Genomic DNA, 21,260 nt, shown 5'->3' with positions numbered 1-21,260 from the left:
CAAATGTACTATTCTACGTACCTTACACTGTTCTTCCACATAGTCCCCAAACCGGTTCAGACATTTGTGCCGTCTCAGTACTAAATTTGAGATGCCTTTGTCAATTGGCAATGCATGCGGCCTCGCCGAATGCTCATCCTTGTCCAAGACTACACGGCCTTTTGCGAACTCTCAACACCACCACTTGTCAAAGTGAGACATTCTCCCCATACACTGGCTGGCTGCATGACCCTGTGGATTTCGATGGGCATTAGTCCCTTGCTCCACAGAAAACCAATTGCACTTTGTTGCTCGTACACCATGGGCATGTGAAGCACAACCGCCATCTTCAACAGCTGACAACACCGCACTGCAGAGCTGCCAGTAGACAAGGATGGCCCTGGCCTCGTATTTTGACTGTGGTTCGATTTTTACAGTGAAACTGTATAAGGCCAGGGTTCTGGGCATCAATGGCTCATACCCCTACAGGCATTTATGCTCCCGTAAGCAAGCAAAAAATACAATGGCTCATAGCCACGTAAGGCAGAGGCTACAAGCACTCTGCAAAGTGAAGCAAACAGTGCTTAAATTCTTTTCGATCGCACATTCAACATAGAGAACAGCATGTCAAAAACTACCATCAATGGCTCGTAGTCCCATAAGGTTCATGGCTACTCACTTTTCGTGAATTAGCAGCGATGACACTACCCCTGTTGCCATTGGTGATTTCAATATAGATGTACCGATAGGGAGCGGTTTATGCGTTCCGTGTTGTAGACGGATCCCTTGCAATGTCGCACCGACCCAGCCCAACCGACCACCCAGCAGCATACATGCATCGATTTGGCATCAAAGAATGCGATTGCAGTTGCAAGTGTAACAATGACCACCAATCAAGACAATAAATGATTGGGCATACCTTTCGTCACAATGACCACCTATGAAGACAATAAATGAGGGCGTACCTTAGTTCAAAATCTTGTCTCCTCTGTCATATGAACAGCTTCGCTGGTAAACCGCCTTCACAGATTGGAATGGCTCATGATTTTTCTATTCTCGGCAATGGCCTGAGGTGGCACCCAGACTTTTCTATGGGCCAAGATTTGTTATTTTGATCCTGATACTAGCCCTTTCATGATAACTTGAAATGGACTGGTCAACATGCAAGTGCCTTGCCAAATAAAGACTCCAGTCCTGACTCATTAGCGTTAGCTTCATTAATAGGGCCCTTGCAAGGTTCATTGGCACCTAGTCCTGAAACAGTCGGTGCACTGGTCTTGGTTCAAGTAAACCATTCACTAAACAGTGGCTTTTGGTTACCACCGACAGTGCAAATGCAGCACCGTTACTGGGCTTAGTTTGGTCCAAGAACCATGCCATGCACTAGCATTTGCAAAGCTTTGATTTAATGCCCTCGAGAAAAAACTGCTTGCATCACGTTTTCGAAACAATAACTTAAAATTTATTTCGCTATGTACATGAAACGCGACGGTAGAACATGAGCAAGTTCACTTTGGCTTTGGAGGCCATGCTAGGGCAACTTCGTTGTGAAGACTCTCTTGTATCCACTCCAGGTATTCCTTCAGCAGGTCTGCTCAATTTCCATGCAAGGAGAGAAATAACAGTTGCTGCTGAACATGATCACGTTTACTATAGATTCTGCGTCAGCATTAAATTGCAGCAATTCAAAGAACAACTACTGACTGTCTGGGATCCACAATGCAATTCGCACATGCACAAAACTGTACTCAGCTTCACCACCTATGTACAGTGCAGTAGAAGCTACAGGTGTTGCCAACCAACCAGAAAACAGAAGCAGCACTCCCCAATTGTTTGTCGCTGATCACCCTCCATGTGACATTGAGTGAAAGGGAGGATCACTGGCATACAATCAACTGTAGACCTTCCTCTGAAATGCACAACCGGCTCTTGTTACCGATTGGCTCATGTAAGCCAATTGCATAAAGTTAGCGAGACTAACTATAGATCACTTGTTATTTATGCTGCTGAAAGAAGACAGATTAACGCCTGTATGGAAATGTTACTTCGCTCGACACTCCACCAGGAATCCGTGGAGGGCTGCACTGCCCCCTGGGCAAAAGTGGCAGCCAGTTTACTGTATAGCAGTTAAAAGCTCAATATCATGTTTGCTATGTCTGCCTGCTGACAAAAGAAGCCTGCTTACAAAGTTACTACAGTCTACGCTCTTTACAACGGACTTTCAGATATAATGGACCATATTTCAACCTTCGTTTGCTCTACATATTTTATTAGTGCAACGAAGTTTGCTTTTACTGTGCTACAATGGACAATCGGCTACAATGGACGAAATTTGTGGCAATTTTTGTCAAAATTGGGCATACAAAACATACTTTTGCCGTGTCAACATGGGCTGACAACCGACTTGCAAGGGCCAGCCGATGATCGCGGCTCAATACTGCACGCGAGGGAGGAAAGTGGGACGGAAGAGCGCCATCTTTTTTCACATGCGAGGCACAGGGGCAGACAAGGAAAAGAGACTGCGCCGCACGGGCGCTGTATCTAAAAAGCAATCTGCGATGTAGACAAAGTGCGCCCAGTGCCAGTAGCTTCGTATGCGCTGTGCTTTTCATGTTTAGTTCACGTTGAAGCGAGAGATAGCACAAAGGTCAATGCGCTCGCTGCTGGTACCACGCTTCCTCATTCCAACGTTTTGACAGCAACTTTCCACGGTCATCCAGCGAGATGTGTTCATGTTTACCTGTGCTCGCGTGACCGTGCTCGCTAATTTAGTTAATAGGCCAATATTCACAACTTTATACCGCTGATAAAACTACTATCCTTACTTCACATAGCTGTCTACTCATTTGCTATCGCAATCTATGCTTTGCCTCTCGGGTGAAACTGCGACTTTTTCGTTTGTTTTTTTATTTTGGGCGTTCGTCACTCACTCTTAGCAATGATGTTGTTACACATTGCGACCAAAGTTTCGGAAATGAGGCATTTAGGATATTACAGACTTCGGATAAAACGGACATTTTCTATCGGGTTATCAGGGTCCACTAGTAACGAGAGTCGACTTTATACATATTTTAAGACATGCACATTGACCTATGTGCCATTCTCAACCACTATACAACCCCGACAAGGGGAGAGATCATAAAAAGGCTGGTGAAGGCAATGGGCACCGCAGCCAAGGTTCAAGAGGAAAGACCGAGACGCCTCGGCCACGCAGTGTGAAGAGACAAACTAACTTCGCAAGGAGAAGCAAATGATGAGCCGTTTCAGTGGCAAGAGAAAATGACATGTGAAAAGAAAGTCGCACAATAGTACTGAGTTGAGGTCTTGCAGCCAAGGAACTGAGGGTGCAGTAAAAGAAGGCTGTTAAATACAGCAAACCTATGCACAAATGGGAAGCGGCTCATGCGAGCAAAGAAGCTGGCAAGTGGGAAGAATTGTTCCAATAACTTGTGGCACATCATTAACTAGACACATTGGTGCAACCAAGGGAATTCTAGAGTTATGAAATGTAGAGCTGACAGAAAAAAAAAAAGAGAGGGTTAAGAAAATGTGGTAGAAATGTGTCTTCCATGTTTGAACCTTGCAAAGAGTATGGAAGTGCTCAAACATGCCTGCGGACCAATGTTTGTCTAGTTCACTCAAACTATTGTTTTTCAGAACAGTCACTGCTTTAGTGAATGTTATGCATTTTTTAATGCTAGGTAGCCATCCTACTATATGTTGAATGTAATGCCACACATGCAGTTTTGATCATCACTGATAACAATCTAATCAAAATTTTCTAAGCATGACTGAAGCACAAGTACATAGTATAGAAACAGTCAAACACACTTGAATATGGCAGCTATCAATACTGTATCTTCACTGAGTTAAACTTGCTATAACTCAAGCATGCTTGAATTTGTCAACTTGATGAAGGTGTAAGATAAGCTACAGTAAACGTCTTTTGAGGGTTGAAGTGGTACATAATATGCTTTGAGGGTCAGTAAGACTTAATGATGGAGGAGATTATATGGAAGTGGTACGTAAATGACAGGTTGCTCACACTTTGGCTCTCGGTCCCACAAGTCGTGCAACTTGTGTCTCGAGTCGGCAGACTGGGAAACAAGGGCCTGCAGTAGGTGTTCGGTTCGGGGCTGCAACCTGGAGACAAACGCAAGGACAGAAGTCAACAATTTAACAATACACACAGCAGTACCGATCACACTATTCTTAGATGTGGGACCCTTCCCTGCGGCAAATGCGGAAACACGAACCACAGCACGGAGAAAGCATGCCTGGCACTTGTGCAAAGGTCACCTTCAGAGTGCAAGAGCCACCCTGGCTCTTGTCATACAATTCGGGTAACAGCTGAGAGGGGCACCTATTTGAGACAGCCCTCTAAATAAAAGCAAGAGTGTAAAAAAAATAAAGCCAGGCCTCTGAAATGGGCCAGCTGCTTCAAAGGTTAATGGAATCGAAAGAGCAGTGGTAGCAACATGACGGAGGGAATTTGATCACGGGTACATCATCAAGCTTTGCTCTTTGGCAGAGCTGAATATGGGAGTAGTCATTCAACCATCACTGCCTTGAAGATGTTGGGAGATGCTATAAGACAAACACTAATGAAGTGAGCTGGGCAACGATGTGTGGCTGCCCCACTTCCCCTGCGTCTATTATGCATAGTCTAGTTTGGCTCCTTGAAAATAGTGATAAATAATTTCTCGAGCAAACTATTCACTGCAAGTCTGTTATGCTGTCGAGCACTCTGATAATCCTCATTACAGCAGTTTGTCTAGTGTGTACGGTGTAAGTGAAATTGATTACATGTTATTCAGTGCAAATGCACAGGGTGCTCCCAATTAGAGAAGCATAAATTCAACAAACCAGAGTAAACTACTATTCTCAAATTTCTGGTCTGCTATGTTGTCTATACATGCAACCGTTCCTGATTATATATTTTTACATGCACTAGCGGCAGCACCAATAGATCAAGGACGAAAAGGTCTACAGTTTGTTCTCTACTCTTGCAAAACCTAGCCTAGATGCAGCATGGCACCCTCTCAATGCTGTGCAGCACAGCAAACTATTGGCGACTGAACTGACCGTGCCCAACTCTTGATCATGGTGATGGGCGGCGATAGGAGCAGTTTGTTGTACTTCTTGAAAAAGGGAAGTACGTCTCCTTGGAGTAGGAACCGTGCGAACCACCGGAACTTGTCAAGGCCTTCGGGGAATTCCTGTTCCACAGCCTCCATCTGCCATGTGTGGGGTCCTGTAAGAAGCACACACGCTACCATATAACGCTGGTGCATAGCAAGCAGTAAAAGAACGGACTATCGCACTGAAGGCAGGTGTGACCTGTTTCGCCACTGCACAAATTATGTGCTGTGGTAATGAGTGGCATGCGTCTTGCTCAAAACAATATATAATTTGCATTAGATTAGACATTGCATAAGATGACAATGACAACTCACACATCACCGTTAGTTGCTGAGCATTTAATCAATCACCTAACATAGATTCCAACAGGCTTGTCTTACATTACGCCCATTTACATTACCAAATCTAGTGCCCATGATTAGTGTTGAGAGTAAGAAGTCGATTGAAACGTCCATTATCAAGTTAATCAATAAAAAGCCATTTAAAATAGTTGGGTGATATCCATCAAATAATTATATGGTAATTATGAAAAGTATATAAGCTGCTTGAATTAAGCAGCACTCTTCCTTTGCCAACCCTCCTTCATAATCCTTGGTACAGCTGTTCTGTGTTGTTCATCGGTGGTCAACAGCTGGACAGGCCCAGGGCTTTTAATTACAAGGCATTTATTTTTGCCATTCAGTCCCACACAACGAATTATCAGGCAAGTTTTTTCACAAAATTCGCAGCCCAAGCGGCAACAGTGCGATACTGTTTTTATAGCAGCTATAACAAGACTGAAGATCATTAAGATCACCCAGTTTCATTTCCGACTACAATATCAATAAAGTACAAAATGTTTTAAGCTGGTAGGTACTGGCAGGTTAGTACCATTGACGTCCACTTTAAACAATAAAATTTGCTCGAGGCATTGTGTGGGACACTCTCTAATACTTGCAAGGTACAGAAAGACCAACAAAATTAAAGCGATAACAAAATGAGAAACTGGTATAAAACTGGTTTGTTTTGCATACATTGTTTCACACAAGGACACTGATTTAGATCATAGAGATAAACAAGGCTTGTAAATAGACCTATCGCAAGGGATAGCACAAATCAAACAAGGACCGAAGAAGGACACAATGCATGTAACACACGTGAGACGTATTCAATTCGTGTTTTCATTGCGCTATTCCTCGCAATAGGTTGAACCAACAAAGCCAAATTACTACTATATTACAAACAGAGTTTGATGCATCTGCAATGCTACATTCAACGCACAAACAAGTTTATCAGTAGAGGTTCAACACTTCTAGCTCTCTCTTATTCCCGCATATGACAAGTGCCACTTGGAGCAACAATAAAAGTCTGTGGACTAAGGACAGTTATCTGAAGTTGGCAACATAATAAAAAAGCCACGGTTCGAGTTCTCACCAAACGTTGACGTCACGGAGCAGAGGAGCTTGTCTTTCTTGCGGTCATAGCGTGGCGGTGGATCTTCCAAAGGAGATGAGAATGTGCAGTACTTTGGTGCGTAAACAGGCAGCCACTCGGGTTCAACTTCTGCAACCACTGGAACACGTAATAATAGAGAAATAAGAATGCATTTATTTAATGCGTGTGATGACTACATATGGAGTTCGGTACAGCCATCTTATTAGAGTGTATCAAGGTATACGGATGCAGCAATTGCCAGCTTTTATTGACTCTAAGTCGAACATTAAAGGGGCCCTGAAACACTTTTTGGGCACATCAAAAACCTTGCCGACCTGTTAACAAGGCTCCTGTGAACATGTGAGCCAAATATTATTGCACTACATGCAGCAGGGAATTTCCAATCTCGTGTCGGAAGCAGTGAACAGACACTTGCTCTCGTATGCGCAATGTCATCATTGAAAGCTGATCGAAAGCAGTTGGGGCTGACCAATGCTATGGGCCGATTTCATGATCGATTTCGAGAACATGCTCAGTAATACATAATTACCAATTGTGACTTAAATGAGTGAAAATTATATATCTCTGCAATCTGAAAAAAACAAAAATAATTTCATCTTAGCACTGCGTGTAGCTGTGTGTAGCTTTGTCAGCTGCGCATGACCTCCGAGATTGCAGCAGCGTGTTGCATAGCGTAGTCTACCGTGGCCTCCACAGGGGTCCGCGACGAGTCCTTTTGCCACTGCGACACTTAACTTTTGGCTAGGGCTTTGCCCTCTTGGCTTCTCCGCTGTGTAGCTTCTAGCATGCTAGTGGAGACGAAAAGAGAGAAAAAGCCGGGTATCTGTGCCATAGCTCCACTTAAAGTTGGATGATTTCAAAATATTCACCGACGATTACGATACTCCGTAATGCAAAATTTGAGCGCAGCTCTATATGCATTTCCATGTCGCGACACATTGGCTGGCGCGGGCGGTCTGTCTTGTGCGGCACGCTGCAAATGGAGCGAAGTGTGGCGCGACTGCCTTGCTAATTAGGAGTTCGCGAGAGGCAGCGCGTGAGTGACGCATGGGTGCGATTCATAGCAGCCACAGACAGACTTTCCAGACGACATGCTCTACTCTGGCACCACCTCGTAGCCATCGTCGCCGCAGAGCCAGTCTTGCACGGCATTACACTTTTGTTCTCACACTTTCGCCATACCCTCTTCCTCCGATTTCCACCTCATTGTTAGCTGCACCATCCTCCTCCACTTTCCTCCTTGCATGCTCTTCACTATCGCCGTCTTTCATCTGTCACTGCGCTCCACGTTCTCTCTTTCATCCTTCGCTGTGCTTGTTCACTCAGTTACGCCGATGCCGATGCCTGTTGCAGGAATGGGCGCCTAAGAGCTTTGTCCTAAAAAATTTTGCGGCATGAGATTGATGGAACAACATATTTTAACAGTGAGGACGCTCTATGATTAGTTAGAAAAGTGTTTCAGGGCCCCTTTAATCTTGTGATCTTTTACAAAAGCATGTACAGTCAGACCTCGTTATAACGAAACAGGATATAATGAAGCAGGCAAAATTCCTCTTGAAATCCTCATAGAGATCATATTGCAGTACATGCAATAATGAATATAACAAAGTAATTCTGGCTACCCCTTCAACTTTGTTATAACAAGGTTTTAGTGTGCTGCTAATGGCGATAACAGAGGAGGTCCTAAGGTAGACTTTTGGGGCAAGTCTTCTGCATGAAATGCACAGTACAGTAGTTTAACCTAACCTATGCAAAACCCAAAAGAATTAGCAAAAAAAGAAACAAAAATACATGAACATGATATAGCATGAGTAGCCAGTATCATCAGCTGCAGATATGCAAAATATATACATACAGGGTGTTCCAGCTAACTTTAGCCAGTTTAAAAATATGCCGATCCACTTTAGGACAACGTGACAAAATGCATGTTGCTCGCTTTCGTATGTAGTGTGTCACATTATTTTTTGTATTTGCCTAATCAGATACTTAGATTAATTAACCAACTTCTGAAGTAATGAAGCTAGGAAAATAATTTCTATTAGAAAGTTGCAGAGCAGTTTACAAAACGTCTGAATAAACAGTTTGTCTTTCTATCTATTAAGTATTAGTGTTTTTCAGCTTACTGCGGATACCCGCAAAATATAAAAAAACGGCGTGACATGCCCACTTCCACATTGTGATTGCACTGCTCCCAAGTATTCCGTGCACAAACAAAGATAGGATTTAGCCCTGCTAGATGCTGTTTTCGTTTGTACGCAGACAGTTTGGGAGCGCTTCAATCACGGTGCGCAAGAGTGTTTATCATGTGGTATTTTTTTGTATTTCGCGGGCATCCGCAGTAAGCTGAAAAACACTAATACTTTATAGATAGAAAGTTAGAAACTGTCTAATCTGACGTTTTGCAAATTGCTCTACAACTTTCTAGTTCGAATTTTTTGCCTAACTTCGTTGCTTCAGAAGTTGGTTAATTAATCTTGACTACTTATCTAATTAAGCAAAATACAAAAATAGCTTGACACACTACATACAAAAGGGAGCAATATGCATTTGGTCACGTCATATTAGAGTGCATCAGTGTATGTTTAAACTCTGTGTATATATATATATATATATATATATATATATATATATATATATATATATATATATATATATATATATATAGTGACTGTTCTTCATCATCATCATTATCAACCTGACTATGCCCACTGCAGGGCAAAGGCCTCTCCCATACTTCTCCAACTACCCTGGTCATGTGCTAATTATGGCCATGTTGTCCCTGCAAATTTCTTAATCTCGTCCGCCCGCCTAACTTTCTGCTGCCCCTTGCTACGCTTCCCTTTTCTTGGAATCCATTCCGTAACACTTAATAACCATCGGTTATCTTCCCTCCTCATTACACGCCCCGCCCATGACCATTTCTTAATAAACTTATTCTAAGTGTGTTCCTAATCATGTGTGACAGGTTATTTCTGTAACAATTTAGTGTTATTTTATGCTCCTAAAGAGCACCACTCAGACCGACCAAAGACAGTTGATCAAAGACAGCTGTTTACTTTTTTTTTATGATCTCGCATATCCTATCTCCTTACTGCTTGTTCCTATCTCTACAAGCCATGTGAAGTAGCACAAACATTTGGTTCAAGGTGCTTTCGTATGTTGCTGTGCTCACCTCGCATGAACATCTTGGTTGTCTCAAAGATTTCCTGGTAGAGAACAAATGGCGGCTGCTTGCTGCTCAGCACCGAGTTGGGATGGATGAATACGGGGCCATCTACTTCCATGCTCTGCATGGAAAAAGTGGAGTGTTAAAAAAAAAACGCGAAGGAAAAGAAAAAGTACAACAAAAAATGCCTGCATAATTCCTTCACAGGGCGCCGACGGTAGCCATAGCCGGCGAAAACTTTCGTTTGTGCTCAATGAACAATTTTCATAATTGTAGAGCTAACCGTCCTGTGAGGCAGTTTGCCAAACCAATGGTGGCATAGCCATTTTCACAATAACTGGTAGTACAGTTTCCTTCTCTTGTAACACGAAAAAAAGTAGATGTTCTTGTGATGAAACATTGCGGCAAAGATAAGCCCCATCATGTGCAGCCAGCATTTCATCTTTATTTGCAGCATGCCCAATGCCTCCTCTAGGTGGGCAAATGTCCAGTACAGAGAAGCACACTTGCGAATTTGCACGAGGCTCAAATGAGTAATGAAAACATGCATGTCTGCAGAACTCATTGTTACACAGGAGCCACTAACAAAACTTTTCAGCTGTGCACACAGCTGTGTGCACACAATTTGCATGGCTCACCTTGTAGGCATTCTTTGCAATGGCGTTTTCCGTCTGACTGCACCTCTCTTCATCTGTCATTTTCCTATACGACAAAAGGAGGGAGGGAGGGAGGGAGGAAAAGAAGAAGAGCTCAAGTGCAAAGATGGACAAAACGTTTAGGTAATGTGAGAAAGTTGTCATCCCTTTTCTTTTAATAATTAACAAATTCCCGCAATAGCTTTTCATTATACAGTATCTTCAGTATTCACACTGATCCCTCGTGGCACAATAGAGTACCCTTCTTAAGTCAAAATGAAGAGATCTTGAAAAGCCATTAGTCTTATCAAAGTATAGCTCAAGAGAAGTACCATAAACATATAGCAAACTAAAGAAATATTCCCATCAGTCTTATCATGGAATTTGGCTTAGCAGAGTTCATCTTAAAGGCTGTCTGTCTCAATAAAAATGTGTGCCTTTCTTCCTGAAGAATTATGCATGCTAGCACCTTTTCTAGCATGTATAAGAAGCACATTAGAAACAAGCGCAGAGGGCAATGTTGCCTCATAGCAGTCAAAGGTCACTCAGAGATTTTCACAGTTACTGATGTATGAAATAAGTTTGACTAAGGGTACTTGAGCATAGGTCAGAAACAATAAAAAGTTTCTTTTATCATCAAATTTTTAAGCTGAAGGGTCCAGAGATAGTCATGCCACGTACTTGGCAATGTGGTCACTGAAGCCCATGACCAGAACCTGACGAATGAGTTTCGCCTGCAGGTCTGTCGGTGGCTCCATGGCTGGGTCGACTGACAGGTTCAGGTTGGGAATGAGTAGGTTCACTGAACAAAGCACAAAAGAAGAAAAATCCAGACGCTGCTAAAAATCCCTAACCTCTAGTTTCCTTCTTTGACATCAACTTGCCTAAGCTGAAGTTGTTTTCCTTTTTCTTCTTTTTTTTTTAGCTTCACATATCCTAATTTATTCTCTTTGCACTAGCTGCTTCTTTGCTGATCCTGCAGAGTGGGTATTGCCATTAAAAAAAAAAGAAGTACTAGTACTACTACTGCTAGTATGACTACTGATACTACTGCCACCTACAGCAGTTTGCAAGGGCATCACAACAGTGTTTAATCAGAAAAACAATTGTGGTGAGTATCAGCAACTGTTATATACAGCAGAACTACTAATCATGAGAAGTCCACATTAGGATACTATACATTTCTGGTACTCACCTAAGACATGCAAATTTGCTGCAGCCATGAACATGAATTAACAAACGGCCACCACACAATGAAAAATCAACAAAAGGCAGAAAATAATATTTGCTAAACAGAGCAGAACACTTATCACAGGGATTATAAAACATAAATAAAAAAATTGTTTTACATACTGCTAGAAAAAGACCCTAACTCAATCTTTATCTGCAGTAAAAAGCACCTCATACAAACATAATGGTGGGCAGGCAATTTCACATTGCCTGCCCACCAGATTCAGCATTTTCGCCAATGCCACAGTGACACTACAGAAGAGACCAAGGAAATGAGCAGCAAAAAAGAAAAAGAAGATGCCAAACATGCCCGTACTTCTAGGATTCAAAGGATACCCATTGAAGAGCAAGTATGCCACAAAGTCCAAAGTAAAATACTTCCAGATACTTTTAAGGCGCCAAACATGTCTGTACTTCTACAATTCCAAGGAAACCGAATGATGAGCAAGTGCGCTGGCAAGTCTAAAGTAAAAGACATACACTCATTTGTGAGCTGGATGCGAAGCTTCCTGATCTCCACCATTGCCTTGTAACGGAGGCCGTGGCTCTCACAGAACCCGGCCGTGCAGCCGACAAACTCGGATGCACCAACTGCTTTCAGCAACACCATGACATCCCCAAGCGCTAGAGAATGACCCTGTGCAAAGACAACAGATTATTTGTAGTGGGTCAGAAGAACATGAGGACCCAAGGGGCTAAATTTCTTGTTAGTCTCAACTGCACAATGAAGTCACAGTTTTGCCCGAAAGGCAAAGCATTGACAGTGATAGCAAAGCATTAAACTAGACAAATTATCAGGCATATAAATTGTAGTAAACACTCACTTACTAACTAAATTACCAAAAAAAATGTAACACAGCCACAGGCAAACATGAACAGATCTCACTCAGCGACACTGAACACACGCTCTCACAACACTAGCATGATGAAGAGCACCATCAGCGGGGAATGAACGCTTGGTGCTTTCTCTCACTTCACCGCGTCTTGGAAACTTGGGATTACGTGATCTTGAACACTAGGTGCATGCAAAACAGCACACATGAAGCCATCAGCCATCTCGGCTCACCCTTAAACTTTTCACCAGCCCGCACACTGCCTCCTAGATATGGCGTGCAGGCCACGTATGTGCTCAGCCACACAGACAGCCCTGCAGAGCCACAGCTGGGCTTTGAAGTGCAGGCGCACACTCTATTCCTCTAGAGCGCGCATTATCACGTGACCTCCAACATTGGGCGTGCACACTGAGTCACCATCCCTCTTGGCTTGAGTGAGATCTGAGAATGAATTTCGGACACCCTACAGTGCCCGAAATTCCGGTTTTTGCCACCACACACTGGTAGTAAGGGTAGGCAGCGGCACCCTGAAAATCGTGCAGGCCCCCCAAAAAAATCAGGCGTCTGAAAAATCCAATCAGCAAATGCATTTGACATTTTGAGGCACATGCAAAATAAAATTTGCTTTGCTACAACCCGAGAACAAGTTGGATCTCAAATCTTTTATTTAATTATAGCACGATAATACTAATAAGCCATGACCCACCAAATATTATATTTGCTTTGTTATATCCGATAATTCGTTATATCTGTGTTCACTGTATCAAGGTTCGATTGTTTTATTTTGCCTCTGCTCCTTCCCACCTCTTGAATTGATGGTAGGCACTGGGAAAATAAAGAGAGAGAGAAAGAGTGAAGTTAAAGGGGGTAAGTGTCCTACACGTGGCTCTAGAGGTACTAAAATCCCTTAAGTATCATGCCTGCTAACCCGTGAACATTAAAATTTGTAAAAATCCCACGGACATGACAAAGTGGGGAGGTGGCAGTAGATAGCATGCAATTCTTTGTTCTTCTTTTAGTTTGTCCTGAGCACAGACCTTTAGTGGGATACATACACACTTTATTTAGGATGATTTACCTTTAAGTGCAGCATACAAGCATGGGCAACAAACTATAGAAATGACGGAGCATTAAACCAAGATTTTGTTTTTGGATCGCAGTGACATATTCTGTGACTCTGCTGCTACAGCTTTTGCCAGCTCAGGGAACTTGTATGATTAAACTTGAAGCAAGTACCGCCCTGATATATGGCATCTTGCAATGATGCACCAGGGCAACAATGGTAACATACACTTCTCTTTCTTGTACGCCTTTCTTGTAATCTTGTGGTGCCCCATCCTTCAATGTCTATAAAACATTCTCGCAAACAGAAATCTTTTCGTAAAGCTAAAATGTGAGAATGAGGCCAATTTGTAAAGCTGAGGGAAAAGCTTGGGAGAGTTGGTAGGCATGCATTATGAATGTCTGTGTTCATGCACATACACCAGTCCAATGTTAGAATGCATGAATACAGATGTGCAACACAGTTATCAATGCAGTACTGTCGACAGTGAAAGCAAGAACTCCTATCAATCGGGAGCTACCATAGCGAAACCACAAGGTTCAACATCATTTACACAATAGAACATACCATATTAATTTTAAACCCAGTAAGCACTATGGGCAATTCAGTCAACAAATGCAGGAATGGCAAAATGTGCTTACCTGTCCTGCCCACATTTCTCGAACTTTCTTCCACTTTGCTTGTTTATCCTGTGAAGGAAAAACAAAAAGCTCATGGTGTATAGATCGTTCTGCTATTTAATGGTCACACATGAAAGTTTGATTCATTTTTTCCACCAAGTACAAATGCAGTTTCACTCGGAAGACTGTTGGTTGTGTTTCAGTTAGTGCATGTGTTAAATGATACAGCAACACAGCTTCCATTTGAATAATGAGCAGGATGAAAGTTATTTATTTATTTGCTCATTTATTTGTTAATGTGGACTCCACGTTCAAACAAGCAGTGCCAGGCAGCAAGTCAAGAGAAAAGATGCAATGCAATGTTTGTCTCACTTATAAGCCTACAAATTGAATGAAAGCATACGTAAGCAGAAGTCCATTTCAACAAGCTAGAGAAAAAAAGAAAAGTCATAGCAACACAAGCCCTCCCACACACTGCTGTCAAACAACAACATACTTGCTTGTTGCCTTCTGCAGAGGAGAACCCCATGGAAACAATCACTCCACCACCACCAACAGCAAAATGTCGCAGTTTCGCCCAAAAGGCGAAGCATTGATTGCAATAGCAAATTATTAGACAGCTATACGAAGCAAGGATAGTAGTTTTGTTGGCCGTATAAGCTCGTAAACATTTGCTTACTAAATAAATTAACAATCACGGTGTCACACACGCACAGGCAAACATGAACCCATCTCACTCAATGACTGCGGACACTTGCTGTCAAAACACTGGCATGAGAAAGAGCGGCAGCAGCAGCGAGCGAATAGCCCTTCATGCTGCATTTCACTTCAATGCAAACTAAGCAGCGAGAACAGAGCGCACACCAAGCTTTCAGCCCATGGCCCGCCTAGACTCTGTACCCACCGCTGATCGCTTCCACATGGCCAAGCTCAGCTATGCCATACACTGCTGCCACCAAAGTAGAATGCCCTGCCTTCCCTGTCTTGCACGCAATGGAAGATGGCGAACTTCTTCCCCGCCTCCCTCCCTTGCACATGCAAGATCGAGCCACCATCTTTCTGGGTTCACCTTCGCATGCTTTCACTCGCACCCACAACGTACGGTGCATGGTTGCGATGTTATTGCACTTCACTTCATATGTGACATCACAATGCGACCGCAGAAATACAACTGGAGCATCCATATCATTGATATCACAATAAAAACAATATACCTGCTTGTCGCCTTCTGTAGAGGAGAATCCCATGGAGATGAACACTTCCTGTACAGTCATGGCAGCCACCACAGCGATGATGTAAGGCAGCAGACCATGTTGATGCGACAGGGCCAGCATCTTAGCATAGCGGGGGCTCACAGGAAAGCACGACATGGCGCGCCCCAGGGGCGTGATTCGTGCACTCCACTCCCCTGGAAGGCACAACAAATATAGGAGTCGGAAATGACCCAAACTGCTTGGAATCTGGAAGTGCTGAAGTGGGTTGCCAAAAGTGGCAATAAGTGGAGGAAGAAGGAGAAGAAGATAGAAAGTGGACATCAGCATGTGCAACTAAGGAACCATGACACATGCTTAAAAATTCACACAGCTTTCAGGGACTTCTACAACGAATACCTGAAACATTCCACGCCTGCTTCATGGGCAGTGCAAAAACATGCAAACAGTCTACTTTTGTGCCCCACTGCACACGTGAGATGAAAAGCCATAGTGCAACACAGTTATAGGAAACAGAGCGCATGCAGATTCCACGTGAGCCCTGTTGCCATTGTAACAAGAAGAGTGCAAAGTCATCTGTAACCCTAAAAGAAACACTACCATGCATTTATGCTACGAGAAGGAAATGAAACAAGCATACACTTTGGCAGATCCTTGAAACGTGTTGGCTTGGGAAGCTCTTCCAGAGCGCCCATGAGGACCAGCTTCTTTTCAGCAGCCTGAAAAACAGGAGAGTGCCGTTGTGAATACGTCTCAAACATAAAGAAAAGCACAGCAAAATGCAATTGATTATGACAGTTTACCTTGAGAGCTTCCTTATCAGGTGGTGAGGGGTAGGGAAAATTCACAACCTTGTCTATGTTCATTGCCTGTCAATGTAAGAAGCAGGCATTATGAAATCAGTTATGCAATAGGTGAAAACCCATCTTTCACACAAGAGCACACTGTGACTATGTAACACCTGTGTTTCCTTTTGGCAACACAGAATGTTCAAGAATCATTCGTGGCAGATAGCCACTTCAGCTGGATTACTTGAAGAGGCAGACATCAATCACACACCAAACCACAATCAACTAGCTTATTTACAAAAACCACTAATTAACACTGCTAATTCACAAATTCAGAGCACGTGCTTTTTAAAACTGTGGAAACGAAGATCCTCAGTGCTATCTGAGCATATCAGTGCTAACACAGCATTTGTGATTTGTTACGCAACTGATATACATGCCTCATAGAAATCCACCTGAAGAGGAGGAATTGTACTATGGGCCATGCTATATATTTTTTAAATCTGTAAAACCTAAAAATAAACATTTATTGCATACTATATATAGTCTACTCTTGTTATAATGGACCCTGATAATCCAACAAAAGATGTCCGTTGTATCCGAAGTGCGTAACATCCGAAACGCCTCACTTCCAACACTTTCGTTGCAATATGTAACAACATTATTGCAAAGAGTGAGTGACGAACTTCCAAAGTAAAAAACAGTCGCAGTTTCATACGAAAGGCGAAGCATCGATTGCGATAGCAAATTAAGCAAGATGAGCGTAGCAGCAGCAAGAGTGAGCTCTTAACATAGTGAATGTGTGCGATAGACACAACTAGCTACTCAACAATGATAAAGAATCATACCAAAAGGCTGCCGGTTGCAGCTTATTTATGCAGCAAAAAAATAAAGAAAAGCAAACTTGTACAGAGCATTCGATTTATGTCACTTCGTTTTCTCAATGATCACAATGTCAACCCTTGTGATGCCCTGCCATCCTGACGATTCAGTAGCTGTAGAGCCGAAGCCATTGCAAGGCATCTGTATTATAATACAAAGATTGTGCAGAAATGTTTAAGTTTCCAACTACCAAGACGTCCAGCGCAGCATCCACGGGAGATGCTGTGACCAGTTAAGTAAAGGTTTGCGATGTGTTTGGTATTGGTTGCCTATTGAATATCTTGCATGTACTATAATTGTTAATACAGAAATGATGCCATGGCACAACACCCATTTCAACATGGTTTAATAACTTTTTAAGGCTAAGACATAAAAATACCTGAAGGAAATTATTAGTCTTCATCGAATTGTGCAGAATACAAAGAAAATAAAGATATTGAAGGAAAAAAAAAAGAATATATTATATATATATGAATTGCACGTAAACTTCTTCAGCAATAGGCGTGCTGCCTGCGGGCATCCCCAGCACAGCTCTGAAGTTGAGCTTCACCCCAAGACACCTAGGCTTTGTGTAGAACTTGTGCACACAGTCCTCAACCAATGTGAAACAGATGTACATTGCATTTCCTCTACGTTAACTGTGTGATACCAATGAAGCCACGGATTACGCCGGTCTTTCTTCTCTGACTGCGTTTTCAAAAAGATGAGTCGCCCACCAAACTTCTTCCTACTCGTACTCCCTTCCTGGCCTAGTCCAATACAAATGACGCTCACAGCCTATCATTCACTGTTGGCCCATGACATTTAGCCAAGGACTCCATACTCAAAACTGAAATTCTGCAGGAAAAGAAAACAATATATATATATATATATATATATATATATATATATATATATAGTCTACTCTTGTTACAACGGACCCTGATAATCCAAGAAAAGATGTCCGTAATATCCGGAACGCCTCCCTTCCAACACTTTCGTTGCAATATCTAACATTATTGCAAAGAGTGAGTGACGAACTTCCAAAGTAAAAAATAAAGTCGCTGTTCCATCCGAAAGGTGAAGCATCGATTGCGATAGCAAATTAAGCAAGATAAGCGAACTGACCTTCGTGCTGTCTCTCGCTTCAATGTGAACTAAACGTTAAAATTAAAAGCACAGCACATACGAAGCTACCGGCACTGGGCGCACCTTGTCCACATTGCAGATTGCTTTGAAGATGAGGGTCGTGCGGGTGTGCATTTTGTTTGGATCGCTTTCAAGATACGGCGCCCGTGCGGTCCACACTTTGTCCACATCGGAGATTGCTTTCAAGATATGGCGCCCGCACGGGCGCGCACTTTGTCCAGATCGGAGATTGCTTTCAAGATACAGCGCCCACGCGAGCGAGCACTTTGTCCACATTACAGATGGCTTTCAAGATACGGCGGCCGCACAGTAAGCAGCAGCCGCCGAAGTAGAACCCCGCTCTCTCTCGCTTCACGCACGAAAGAAGACGGCGCGTTTCCGCCCCGCCTTCCTCCCTTGCGCACGCGAAATTGAGCCGCGATCGTCTGCTGACCCTCGCAAGTCGGTTGTATGCAGGTCCATTGTAACGAGCGTAGACTGTATGTGCGCGCACACACACATACACACACACAAATAAAGAAAATGTTCTGTAGGTCCAGTGCACAGGCAGTTGGAGAAACGAAGAGGCACACTTACGAAAATTGCATGTTTAATGGTTTAATGTTTCATAAACCATTAAACATGCAATTTTCTTAAGTGCGCCCCTTCGTTTCTTCAACTACACACACACTCACACACATACATTGGTTGGTTGCCTATAGCCGACACTCGTCTATAAAGGGTCATGACCAACCGTAATCATTTAATTCAGAGAATGGCGAAAAACAAACCTTCATTTGCAGGACTAAGTCCTCGACGGGTCTTCGCGTTATTTCAGGTGGCGTGAATTTCTGGAATTCATCGTTGAACACTGCTGATGAGTACAACCTTGGGTGAAAAGAGAAGGAGAGAGAAAAAAAGGGAGACACGAAGCTTTTTCAGGTTTTGTGCTCTGGCTGCGACAAACTAGAGATGCATCAAGTGGGGATATTGGTTTGCTGACCTGTAACAATGGCCAGGGCATGTTCTGCCCGCTCGGCCTGCCCTCTGGTCTGCAGACGCTTTGGAGACCCAGGATATGAGGAAAGCAGATATTCCGGTCACCTTGTCGTAGACGCGCATTTTCACCTGCAAAAGTTTTTGCACCCTCGATTTATTCAAGAGTGACCATTCTACACACAATACAAGCACCAACAATGTGAGTGAATTCTGAAAAACAAGACTGATTAGTTCATCTCTGCAACGTAAGGAGAAACACTCAGATGAGCTCGATTTCTGTCAGAACAATTCGCTTGAAACTTCATTTGCAAACTTTTTGAATGGCACCTACGCCTAGGAAAGCCTGTACACAGTCCATGAGGATGTCTTCTTAAAACACAGAAGAGTTTTTGAGCTTTTGTAGCAACAATAAAAAAGAAGAAGAAATAACTTGATTCCAAGGCATGCAAACCATTAACCACAACAACTGTGCAGCATAAACTTGGGATGTAGAGGGTAAGCAGCAGAAAACACTTTGAATAAGCTACTTATTGCGATACGAAACTACAGCTACATATGTCAGTGAACCCTGTATCAGTAATTGTGAACGAGAAAGGAGTCAAGCGCATGCAAAACATTGCCTGCATTTATGTACAAAAATAAGCAGCTGCAAGGCAGAAATACTGCATGCAAGGCTAAGCAGTTTTTCGTAGACAGATTTCAACTGATTTCCTCATCCCTATCGAGGAGTCAAACATTAATATCACCGAATATATACAATGAAATGAGGACTAATGCAGACAAATGAAAAAGAAAAGAAGGGTGAGGGAGGGGGGCATGTGTGGCTGGCCCAATGACCAGAAAATTAATCTTTACATTCCAGCTTTCCCAGTACTGTTTGAGGAAAATTTTCACGACTGAAAAAGTTGCAAACAGTGATTAAGAGGCACCTTGCTCATCTGTGACAATGCTGAATGTGTTGACTAATACCCAGATAGAAAAATCAAAACGTACATATATATAAATAAATAAATAAACAAACAGACCAACAAACAAACAATTTTGCGGCTGTATAACCCTGACCAGCACATTCTTGCTTGTGCTTTCCCACCGAGTGCTTCACATTAGCAGTAAAAACCTACCCTTTTAAACAAATTTTCTTTTTGCTTGGAGAGAGCTTCGAGCAGAAGCCGACAAGCATACTTTCATAAGCTGTCAATTTCCCCTTGGCTGTTTTCCTGGACGTGGCTCATTTTGCTAAACAGTTATAGTTTTCTGAGACGCTCAACAATCACCTGTCAATATCTTCCCCATCTTCAAGGTCTCTATACTCCATTACAGTTGAAACTTGATTTAACAAAGTGATGAACATGCTCGAATTATTTCATTAAATAGGAAAGTTTGTAAAATCGAGAAATAAATTTATGGTCCTTTGAAATCTGGAATTGTAACATAGCGACATGCAAAAGCTACTGCGGCATCATATTTGTCGCTAATCCAGCAATCTGTTGCATAAACTATGAAATAAAGAAAGCAACCACTGCCGCCCCTACCGAGGTGGTGTTGAGCCTGCAGTTCCGTGCATGGGGGCGGCGTGCAGCTTCGTCAAAATAAAGCTAGGGCTGCGGCTAGGGCACCTAGATGTTTTAGCACAAGCTTAAGAGCACATGTTCGAAGAAAAACACGTCTGTGTCAAAATTAGAAAGAAATCACCGCGTTTTTACTAATTTATGTAAGTAAAAACTTCGCTAAATCGAGTTTGCCCAAGTTAGTTTCACTAATTCGGGTTGATGACAACATTGAACTCTGTGGGAACCTGCCAGGGAATGGAAATTTCTTCGTTAGATTAGAAACTTCGTAAAATCTGGCTTCATTAGATTGAGTATTTTGGAGGCCATTGGCATATTACATGCGCTGCGTCCACACCACCAGAGCAATACACACATAATCATCGATTTAATTAAATTTTTGCTATTTCTAAAAAATCCCCACGACATGAAAGGAAATGTTAAACAGGTGCAGACAGAAAAAACAGTTAGCAAAAGCAAAATTAGTAGACAATAATTTCCAAGATCTTGCCTTGCCAGAATCCACAACATATTTAACGTTTGGAATGGTCAGGGATGTTTCACCAACATTGGTTGCAACAACACATAGCCGGGTGCCTTCTGGTGGGGCTTGAAACACCTGTG

General features: G+C 42.7%; 1 protein-coding gene across 1 annotated transcript in view; it reads right to left on the bottom strand.

Annotated features, from left to right (window-relative positions):
• Nucleotides 1-1,418: 1,418 nt before the first annotated feature.
• The window catches only part of kz (putative ATP-dependent RNA helicase kurz), a 38,612-nt gene continuing 18,770 nt past the window's right edge, over nucleotides 1,419-21,260 (bottom strand). The window contains exons 12-26 of the mRNA XM_050169581.2: nucleotides 21,148-21,255; nucleotides 19,094-19,218; nucleotides 18,882-18,978; nucleotides 16,117-16,182; nucleotides 15,954-16,032; nucleotides 15,317-15,510; nucleotides 14,124-14,171; nucleotides 12,067-12,223; nucleotides 11,038-11,158; nucleotides 10,360-10,423; nucleotides 9,728-9,842; nucleotides 6,535-6,672; nucleotides 5,065-5,233; nucleotides 4,025-4,122; nucleotides 1,419-1,570 (exon numbers count right to left, since the gene is read on the bottom strand). Coding sequence (XP_050025538.1) covers nucleotides 1,488-1,570; nucleotides 4,025-4,122; nucleotides 5,065-5,233; nucleotides 6,535-6,672; nucleotides 9,728-9,842; nucleotides 10,360-10,423; nucleotides 11,038-11,158; nucleotides 12,067-12,223; nucleotides 14,124-14,171; nucleotides 15,317-15,510; nucleotides 15,954-16,032; nucleotides 16,117-16,182; nucleotides 18,882-18,978; nucleotides 19,094-19,218; nucleotides 21,148-21,255 — 1,662 coding nt within the window. The 3' untranslated portion in view covers nucleotides 1,419-1,487. The remainder of the gene's footprint in view (nucleotides 1,571-4,024; nucleotides 4,123-5,064; nucleotides 5,234-6,534; nucleotides 6,673-9,727; nucleotides 9,843-10,359; nucleotides 10,424-11,037; nucleotides 11,159-12,066; nucleotides 12,224-14,123; nucleotides 14,172-15,316; nucleotides 15,511-15,953; nucleotides 16,033-16,116; nucleotides 16,183-18,881; nucleotides 18,979-19,093; nucleotides 19,219-21,147; nucleotides 21,256-21,260) is intronic.

Source organism: Dermacentor andersoni, chromosome 3 (genome assembly GCF_023375885.2).
Source record: "Dermacentor andersoni chromosome 3, qqDerAnde1_hic_scaffold, whole genome shotgun sequence".
NCBI classification, from domain to species: Eukaryota; Metazoa; Arthropoda; class Arachnida; order Ixodida; family Ixodidae; genus Dermacentor; species Dermacentor andersoni.
Note: the sequence above shows the minus strand (reverse complement) of the source record. Positions and strands in the feature narration are given on the sequence as shown.